We start from the raw sequence: 10,083 nt of genomic DNA on the forward strand, positions 1-10,083 counted from the left end.
AATCTTCCTCGTCTTTTTCTCCCCCAGTACCTTTCTCACACTCACGCCAAAAACAATACATGTATTAAAATGACAACGGATGTTTATTTGATTGAACAAATAATATTCTCCCCTTATTAATTAAACAATTCAACCTATTTAAATACTATGTTACACATTCATAAAAATGGCCCGGTATCCCATTTAAAGTGCACTGAGAAACATCACAAGCAATTAGCCCAGGCTAGCTGGCATCATATTTGCTCGCCAAAACACATGACAATTTCTTAAGCAAAACATTTAAAATGATGATTTTTTTATTTTAAAATTGTGATTTAACTGATGTATTTTTAAGAAAAAGTGTGTTAAGTGCTCCAACATACATGTAGACACCAATATAACAAACGTAACTCACAACTTTCATTTTTCGGGGGGAAACCAGCAATGTCCTGCACATTGTAAAATTCATTTATCATTAGTTAATATTCATCATGTAACAGTGAAACTCTTTAGAAGAATTTTCATTTGTTTAAAAAGGTCTGTGCCCATTTCCCAAATGGTGCCAGGCCCAGAGCTGCCATTTCTAGCCTAGCGCAATATTACAGTGCACTCATGAATAACATTAATATTACAGCATGGCATCTCACAGGACATTTACATGATCCCATCTGAGCTTACACCTGAGGGCCACAGTCAGGCTTGATAATTGAGCTCTGATTGTAAAGGCAAATGAAGAACACTAAAATCCTGCTGGGATCTGCATTGACCTCTTTCCACTCTGCACCTTGCTCTTTCCAGTGCCAAGGTGTTTTTCTGACACTGAATAGGAACATATTAAGACACTGGTGCCTAATCAATACTGGGTGGGGGAGGGTAGTTTGTGAAAAGAGAGAAGAGAATATCATAAAATGAGAGGAACCCAGCGGGCTTGGCATGCACTGCTGCACCAGTGTTCAATATTAAACTAGTACAGAGCACGAAGCTGAATACTTAAGATACCCAGTGCTTTGAGCTTTTGGGAAAGAGGTGGCATGATGCCAGGAAATGGCCGACTAGGCACTAAATGCTTTTATTCCACAAAGCCCGGCCAATATGAATGTAAAAAATTTAGACAATGAATTATTCTACACTAAATAATGCAGTTTTTAAAAAATCTGTCTTCATAATTTAAAATACTATATTCCAAAAAACAATTGCATATTTTTATGAAGTGCTATTTATCACAAAAAGAAAAAAAAAGCAGGTGCCCTAGCTAGGTTGGTGTCAGTAGACAGTCACCACATTACAATACTGGCCTTGCTTCGACTTCTAGCAAAACTAGAATTACATAAAGCTCTCACCTAAACATTACCTAATTAAAGAAATGCACAAACCATTTTCAAATAAATAGAAGTAACAAAAAAAACTGCTTATTTTCTCTGTCTTCCAGTGTATACCTAAAAGCTCAGCACCATCAAAATAAGCAATAAATAAAACTTCTAATGATCAGTCTGTTTAATGTAATGAGAAGCTTAGAACGGTATTGCAATATTTTTCTTCTTCGCAATATTTCATAATAGGGTAATAATTACATTGACTAGAATTTCAACAATTACTCGGGAACCCTTTTCAATACGTACTCTGAGATTGTGCGGTGTGAAATTACAGCAAATTTGTCAGAAGACACTTTTTCAACCACTGCAAATGAGGAAGTGTCAGGGCAGTGCGTGCTAGGACGTATATATGCAATCGCATTGCTAAGTTTGCAAAATGCAGTGTATTATAAGGCACAATAGTAATATTTGATGTTAAAGTATTTTAAAACATTAAGTGTTTAGTTAACAATAATGCTGATAAAAGTTTTATGAAGTTTTTATCATTTTACTCTGAAAATGGTCGAATGGGTAACATTGCTCATCTTCTCCATTATCACATTAATGCAGGGGCTCATACACGGCATTTCGGAGTCTTAGACACCTGCTATACTAGTGGGCATGCACAGCTACTGTACATTCTGCTGGCTTTCAGGTTCTGCTCGATGTAATCTAGATCACATTTGTTTGACTGTAGCTGTGTGGCATGTCTTCTGAGCTGCTTTCCTCAATATGTAAATAGGAGGTTGCATCACTCTAACAATAATCCATATTTGGTGATTTAGCATGGCTTTTGCAGTCTCTAAAGCCTAGAAGCCCCTTCCACCAAACTCTAGGTTCATTAATCATGCCCTGTATGTGTGTTCGTTTTACTTCACATCTGAGACAGCACATGGTCACTGCATTACTTGTCCCCTCAAAGTATCTCTAACCTACTTCTTAAAGGAAAAAAGCAGCTTCACTTACAGTATGTAGCAATAATAATGTAACCCACTAACCTTCAGAGTGAGAAGCAAAATTGTAATTTATCTTCTATGAAATGTTGTAGGAAAATGTATATTCTAAATAAAAGTACTGTCTCCGCTATGTGCCATGCATTTTCCTATATAATTGGCCATTGTTAAGTAAACATAATCTATAATTCACCTTTTATTTTGTTTTTTTGGGAGGCATTAACATCTGATTGAAGCAACTGTTATGAGCAAAAATAAAAGCCATATTCTGCTTTGAAAATTAGCATATCAATGTGCACACAGACTTTAAGATTTTGTTTAAACTGAGAACCAAGTCCTTGAAACAACTCCTGTTCACCAGGAAATAAACCACACCGTTAGAATTAACCAGAAAACTTTAACAACATCTTCATTAAGAAAAATCCTAACATCACAACTCTGACATTAAACATGGAGCTCACCTAGAAATGAGCACAATTATTTTGTCATCACAAACTGCTTGTAAAGAGGTTTCCTGGAAATTTAGTTATTTCAAATCAGGCATATATATGAATATTAGAATAAAACTCAGTCATAATTGACACACATGCCAAAAGCCTTCAAAAGTTCTTTGGTATTTTCTTTTTCAATATTTTAAAGAAACCACAAAACAAATAAACAGGGAAGAAAAATTGCTATCAAATTTCTGTCTTGACTCAAGTGAATCAAGACCTGACATAATTTCTCAAGAGGGTACACAAGGTTATGCAAGGACCTGGAAATGGGAGATGGAGTGAATGTATGAGAGGTGGAGGGGGGCTTGAAAAGTGAAAGAGAAAGGAGGAAGGGGAGGTACATGCCAGAAAGAAAAGGGCAGAGAATATGAGGGGTGGATAGGCAGACACTGGAGAGAGGTGACACAGACCAGAACATCCATCAGAGAAAGGGAACGTGCATGAGGGGAAGCAGTCAAGAGCTGTGAGGGAGCACACAAGCACAAGGAGAGACACTGGCCCATAAGGAAGAGCGAGGAGGGATATGGATGCAGTAGCACCTGTGTGTGTTGAAGAACCTGACAGAACAACAGGGGAAACCCAGAGTGAGAGGCAGAGATAGGAATACTGGCAGAGGAAGGGCTGAGAAGGTGAGAACATGAGAGAGTGGGAATGCACATTCAAGAGCACACGTGAGAAAGAGAGCGTGAGCGTGAGGGAAAGAGAGCGTTTGTGAGAGAATGTACGATAGAGAACGAATGCATGAAAGAGAGAGAGAGAGCAAAAGAGGGTATGAGAGAGGGTGACAGCATGAGGCAAGATGAGAAAGTAAGGGTGAGTGTGAAAGAGAGAAAGGGAAAGACTCAGGTGAGAGAGGAAGTGACCAGAGTGTGCACAAGACAGGTGGAGGACAATGTATGCAAAAGGTGAAGCATAAGAGCGAGAGCACAGAGCAAGCACGTGCATAAGAGCGTGAACGAGAAGGAAAAAAGCCACACACACTCACCAGGGAAGGAGGCAGAAAGAGTGAGCACATGCCAGAGAGAAAGAGCATACAACCTGAAGAGAGGAAAGAGAGAGAGAGAGAGAGAAAGAGAGGGAGAGTACAAATAGACAACGTTGAAAGAGATGAAGAATAGCAATGTGCAAGGAGAGAGTACACTCAAGGGAGGGAGGAGAGGAAGGGAGAGCACGTACTTGAGGGCATGCAAGAAAGAGCATTAGAGACTACAAGAGATTGAACAAGAGGGAGAGAAGAGCATGAGAAAAACAGACAGCGTGAGAGAAAGAGCGCAATATAGAAACGGGCAGATAGACAGAGATAGCACGCGGCAAGAGAGAATGACAGAGTGTGCACGCACAGCATAAAAGAGAAAGCACAAGGCCGAGAGGGAGAAAAGGTCCAAGTGTGTGAAATGTTGCAGAGAAACGAATAAAGGGAAAATCAAGATACATCTGTCAGAATCATATCAGGAACAGAGAGAGTATGAGGGCCATTTATCATTTCACTGAGGAGACATGGTGCATCCAGTGGCCTTTCCTGTCAACCAACCTTTGAAATTTCCAACATGCCCTTAAACTTTCAAATAAGCATGCCGAAGCGCTTCAGTAACTGCCCTCTTAACTCTGGCCTGGCTGGTATAAATGGCATCTTAAAGTCAAGGTCACCCATGTCACTTTGCCATGGGGCCGTGTTTAATTACAGAGCAAATACTGGCTGCTGATATAGACTCAGGACTAGCAGCCACCGTTTGATTAATGCAAGAAAAATAAATAAAAAGTATGCCAGGAGGCCTGTGTTTTTCTTTCCCCTACTTGTTTGTGTAAGGTGAAGTGTTTTGTCTGTTTTTACCTGTTGCTGTGTTTTCCTGTTTGGGGCAAATTCCCTTGGATGAAGTAGAGAGACAATCATCATCATCTGGTGTGACCTGGATGCCAATCTCAACAGGTGTAGATGCCTTTTTGAGTTCACTGGGACAAGGCGACGGTGGCTTATCCACAGCTTTGTCCAGACAGAGGCCGCCATTGCACTGCTTCCTTTTGTGCTCAATAAACATTAGAATGTCCCCCAGTGGGAAATTCATCTGACACTGGCCACAGGTAAGGAGGTCGTGGTCACCCTCAGGAGCTCCCAAGGTGCCATGTTCCTCTTCTTCATCCGTGAGAATGGCTTCGAGGGAATCAGCTGCAGTAGAGGAACACAAACCGGAGAGCAACAATAATGAAAATCAGGTGACTCTTAGCAAATTGATTTCACTCCAACCTTCCCCCCCTTACCATAGTAAGAGATCCAGTTGACATGAATAGCAGTGTTTAGAGCGAGAGGGTAACGGTTCTTTTTTAACTGTATGCATCTCACAGGAATTTATCACAGGATGTCAATCAATTGAGCAAAGCACCAAATTTTCAAAACAGCTTAATTCGATTTTAAATGAATTAGCTTCTTCCGCAAAAGCAAAAACTAACCAGAATTTGCAATTGATGAACTGACTGCTTTAGGAAACGCTGGTAATTTAAATTACAATGGAAGTACCGCAAGTCATTTCAGGTCAATTTTCTTCGTCAAAATAAATTAAAATTTGTCATTTTACAAAAAAAGTCATAGAAATAATGTGACTTTGGTTGGTGCTAAGGAATTGGCTTGATTATGTCAGTTCTGGTAGCCAAATGAAACAGCTGGCTGCTTTACATTGCTGGGCTTCACATACTCATATTTAGGTTGTCCTTTGTGATGGAAGCACTTTTCTCCCTTATTGCTTTTGTTAAATGCTTCCTATCAAAACTCAAATAGCCATTTTGTCTGCACTTAGCACAAGCATTATTATATTATTTTACCATAAACGTTAATAACATTGAAAGGGTTGCCCTTCATCTGTAACATATCATAACCCCTTTTCACAGAATGCCAACAAATTGGTTTTAATTACACAAAGACGCAAAGAATCACATATCCATTTTAGACCTACATTGTAGAGTCTTAAAGTTTTTATCTCTAGGATTCTGATTTCTGCAAGATTAATTTGTTTTTCTGGTAATGAAAGAATCAACTTACAGCAGACATTTCAGGATAACTTATTAAATTAAATGTTAACACACTTGCCACACCAAATAACTAACTTTGACATTAAAGCATCCACTATTTAGAAAATTATAAGTTAATCAAACACACAATCTGCACTGCAAGTCAACTAAGTACATTATTACAATAAAATATTTGCATAAAATGTGTAAAAGATGTCCACTGTAATTTGATGCCATTTAGAAGAATTAAAGTAGTTGAATAGAATTTCCACTAGCTGAGTAAGAAAAACTGTATAACTATGAAAATATCTTGCAAACTCGATTTTTAACCTTTTGAAAACAAAAAGCACTAAGGAGCTAGAAAGAGATGATGCAGAATTATTTCAGCTATCCTCTAGATTTTTCATGATCTATTTTGAATGGGAATTTGTCTTTGATTGTCTTTTCAATGGAAACTAAGGAGAGGGTATGCCCTCAGAAAAATAAACATAACAAGCTTAAAAAAATCTTGATTTTAAAAATGTAGTTATCAAACCAGCATTGTAATCCAGACAATTAGCTCTATGATTTTTCCATTGGATTTGAAACAGCGATACATATTCATTATTAAGCAATAGGATCTGTCTTTATATCTAAACACAGTTAGTGCTTCATCCAAGAGTTTCCTTTCATCAAATTAATAGCTTTTTGTAGCAAAATATTACAGCTCGATACTCAGCCTTTATGAGACCGGCTTTTGGCATTTGAAGATTTGTCATTGCTATTTACTAAGCTGATACTGTCAGTCCTAAGGGTTGATCATGAGCTTTGGGGTAGTTTCAATAAGAAATGGTATATCCTTCTTGACAATATGAAAAGCAAAATTACACCGTTTCAAACCGCGAGAACAATATTACATTTCTACACGATAACAGGTTTAAATTTGTTTTTGATTATTTGTGATCATTATTTCTGAGAGTAATGCAGAATTACAAACAGTACAATTCAGACACACACACTGTAAACAAATGACTTGACCATCTACACATTCAGTTCCTAACGAAACAGCAAGCTTGATTTTTTGAAATATTTATTTATATTTGTCTCGTCAACGCTATCTTGAGTTTCAGCTGTCAACATCTATGCAAACAACACGATGTATTTCTATCTGAGTAAGAGACTCCGCACCTTTGGGCGAATCTGCAGTAACACTGTGGGAAGCATCATCTGATTTTTATACAAATATCATGGCAAGTGTCGAGTCAAAAAGGTTTGCGAATGACAATACAAAAGTTACGAACGATGCAGAGAGTGCTGGGTGAAATCAGTGCAACGGTGGGCGTGAGAAACCGAGCGAGGAGTCGGTCTTGACAAACTAAGACTTGCTCGCCGAAACTCCTCATTGTTTCGGGCTTGTGTTCTGTTTCAAAGCCTTTTCCGCAATAATAAAACCCATCAGCGAACACCACACTCCGCACACGTGCATCAAAGCAAAGGATTCACGCAACAAACTGAACTGTCTTATATTAGCAATTGTATTTATGGAAACAACTGCTTTTCTTTTGATTCGGGTTTCTAACTGAACGAGATGGGATACTGTAAATGAAAAGCCAAATTCCGATTTTAAAAAAATACTGTTTTATTCAATCATCGATTTTAACACACGGTGAAGTTCGGGCCAGTTTTCTCTCAGTGCGCCGAGCACTCGTGCAGTTCAGCTTCAGAAGATTCCTTTACCTGAAATACCATCAGATAAGAAACGGCCACTGAAGCGGAGAGGGGTTTTTGGGGGGGCGGGGTGGGAGGGTTTTAATTTCTTTCTCTTTTTTTTTGGATGGGGTGAGTGTGAGAGAGAAGACACCAGAACAGTTTTTAAGAAATGGTGTTGAAGTTTGTACAGGCTGCAGTCTTGCGCCTGGACTTGTTCTTTATGTTATTCTGCCTCCTAGCGACATAAACGGACTACATCGGACCCCCCCCCCCCCCCCCCATTAAACAACTTGACACATCTCTCTCACTACAACCACTGTGCCAATACTCTGCACTTACTTACACAATCCAACGCTGACTTGACTTAGAAATATACAGGAACCTGAAAGCTTGGCTTTTTACCGACTATTACGGTGAAACCGCTGTTAGCTTCCACTTCCTCGCTTATTGGCAATAAATACACTTTTTTCTACAACTATTGTTTCTTCTAACAAGAAAGGATTTTTACTGTAAAACGAACTCCTCCTCTTGAATTGGGTGCATTAGATTCGCCAGGTTGTTGGCTCCAACGCTTAAAGCCGGCCAGCCCCCTTTTCCAGTGAGGGCAACCGAGCCCCGTAAGCCGAGTATCGTCACCTCACCGCAAACAACACTTTCTGGTGAGAAACTAACGGGTTTCCCCCCAAAAAACACATTAAGTGTCATATATACGCAAGCAGACACGAGAGAAAACTCCCCTTTCCCCTGAAAAACTGCTGAACAATTTCCAGGGAGTTGGTGGGCGGGAGGCACAGCGGTTGGAAACGCGTGGACTTTTCCCCGCCAAAGCGGCGATGTCGAGAGCAGGCGGCCGGGGAGGCTGCGGAGTCCGCAGTCCGCAGCCCGGAGCCCGAGGACTCAACACAGGCTCCAAGGCACGTGCGCTCAACCCCGACTGCCTGAAAGTATCGCGCCGAGACTCTCTGGCTCCAATAACGCCAAGGGTTAAACATTTGGACTGAGTTTGCCGATTAATATTAATAATAATGCTATTTATCGGGCGGGAGGGGGTGTGATCGGCGGCAGTAGCAGCGCCGGCAACACGGGAGCTGGGCTGTGCTGGAGGTTCCGCACACGCGGAGCCGCAGCTTGTTGTAAACATTCAGCACGAGATTTTTCCCAATCACAAGCAAGTTTCAGCTTTTTTTTTTGAAAATCTTCCAAAAAAACAATTGCGAGGAAGGAATCGAAAGTTGAGCGGCAACTAAAGTTAGGGGCCACGAGAAAGTGCGGCGATTGCAGCCGGCTCAAGGGAGGGTGAAGACAGAGAGGAGAGGGGGTACCGTGGGGGGTGGGGGTACAAGGCGACAGTGTCCGACAGCGCGGAGATCGGCTGCCCTTTGGGGGCTCTGCGGGATCACTGGTGCAAATTCACTTGCAAGTCAAACACCGGGACAGATTAAACTCTCTCGATCTGGACTTCTGAAGAAGGGGCAACTGTGTGTCTGCGCCCGTCCGTCTGCCGGGGTCGGCACTAGCCTTGCCCCCTCCCACCACCCCCTCGCCGCTCCTGCCCCAGCTGCCCCTCTCTCCCCGGCTGCCCCTCGCGTGTTTCCGCGCTCCCTTTACTCTCGCCGCCCGCTGTCAAGCCTCCAGCACTCCTCGGTCATTAACTCTTGTTCCCCCCTTTCCCTGTACTCTTTACTTTCACATGGACAACTGCAAGCTTTTTTCTCTTTTTTGAACATAATTATAGAGAAAAGTGCAAGAACAACAAAAAAATCAAAAGATACTTACGTGAAAATTCCCGTTTGCTCAAGTGCTGAGGGTTGCCCTGCTTGCGGCGAGACATGCTCGGTCACATCGGGAGCGGGAAGAAGGAGACTCCAGAGAAAATATCTTCATCAATGGCTTGACATAAAATAAATTAGAAATAATACAAAGATGGCGGATGGAGATGGATTGTGGGATAGCCGTCATGGCTTTAAAACCACCAAGTTCAAGTGCGTACGTGACGTGCCCGCGAACTTGAACGTCAGGAGGTGGCTGGGCAGGGCGAGAGGAGAGAGCAAGCCAATGATACATACCCAGGGACACGGGGCTGGACAAACCCCTGTGATCAGAGAGAGAAAGAGAGAGAGGGAGGGAGACACACACACTCACACAATCACACACACAGCCGCACTCATCCAATAGGCGCTGCTTCAAGCTGCTTCCAATCAATCTATCATCCCTCCCCTCCCCTCTCAAAGCCACGCCACCCTCCAACCCCCACAACGCCCCCCCCCCCCCCCATCTTCTCTCTGCCAGCACAGGGCTGTTTGCAACTCATGGGCACAGAGGTATTGGCCAAAACCATGCAAATAAGCTATGGACTTACAGATCTTCTGTACAACTGCAAAGAATCAAAAATTATAACGCGCACACGCAAATACATGTGTGTACCTATAAATGTGTACATGTATGCGTGCAAAAGTTATTTTGCGGTAAAGGGTCAGCTTTATTCATAAGGCTAATTATTGGGAAAATAAATGAGGTTTGCAAAGTATTCTGAATAAATGACAAAACAAAGATTAGCGTAACAATTTTCGAAGGCGTACCCGCGAACTCAGATTGTGCAGATGGAGAATAAAATAT

The 10,083-nt window shown here is 41.5% G+C and overlaps 1 protein-coding gene across 7 annotated transcripts in view; it reads right to left on the reverse strand.

Annotated features, from left to right (window-relative positions):
• The window catches only part of bcl11aa (BCL11 transcription factor A a), a 185,803-nt gene extending 176,203 nt beyond the window's left edge, over positions 1 to 9,600 (reverse strand). For 4 of the 7 annotated variants that reach the window (XM_073051049.1, XM_073051047.1, XM_073051048.1 and 1 more), the window contains exons 1-2: positions 9,244 to 9,599; positions 4,610 to 4,942 (exon numbers count right to left, since the gene is read on the reverse strand). In XM_073051049.1, the coding sequence (XP_072907150.1) occupies positions 4,610 to 4,942; positions 9,244 to 9,298 (388 nt within the window). In that variant the 5' untranslated portion in view covers positions 9,299 to 9,599. Of the gene's footprint in view, positions 1 to 4,609; positions 4,943 to 9,243 lie in introns of those variants that run through there. The other 3 variants (XM_073051045.1, XM_073051052.1, XM_073051051.1) reach the window with 3 other exon arrangements.
• Between the last annotated feature and the right edge of the window lie 483 nt (positions 9,601 to 10,083).

This window comes from Hemitrygon akajei, chromosome 7 (genome assembly GCF_048418815.1).
Source record: "Hemitrygon akajei chromosome 7, sHemAka1.3, whole genome shotgun sequence".
Lineage (NCBI taxonomy): Eukaryota > Metazoa > Chordata > Chondrichthyes > Myliobatiformes > Dasyatidae > Hemitrygon > Hemitrygon akajei.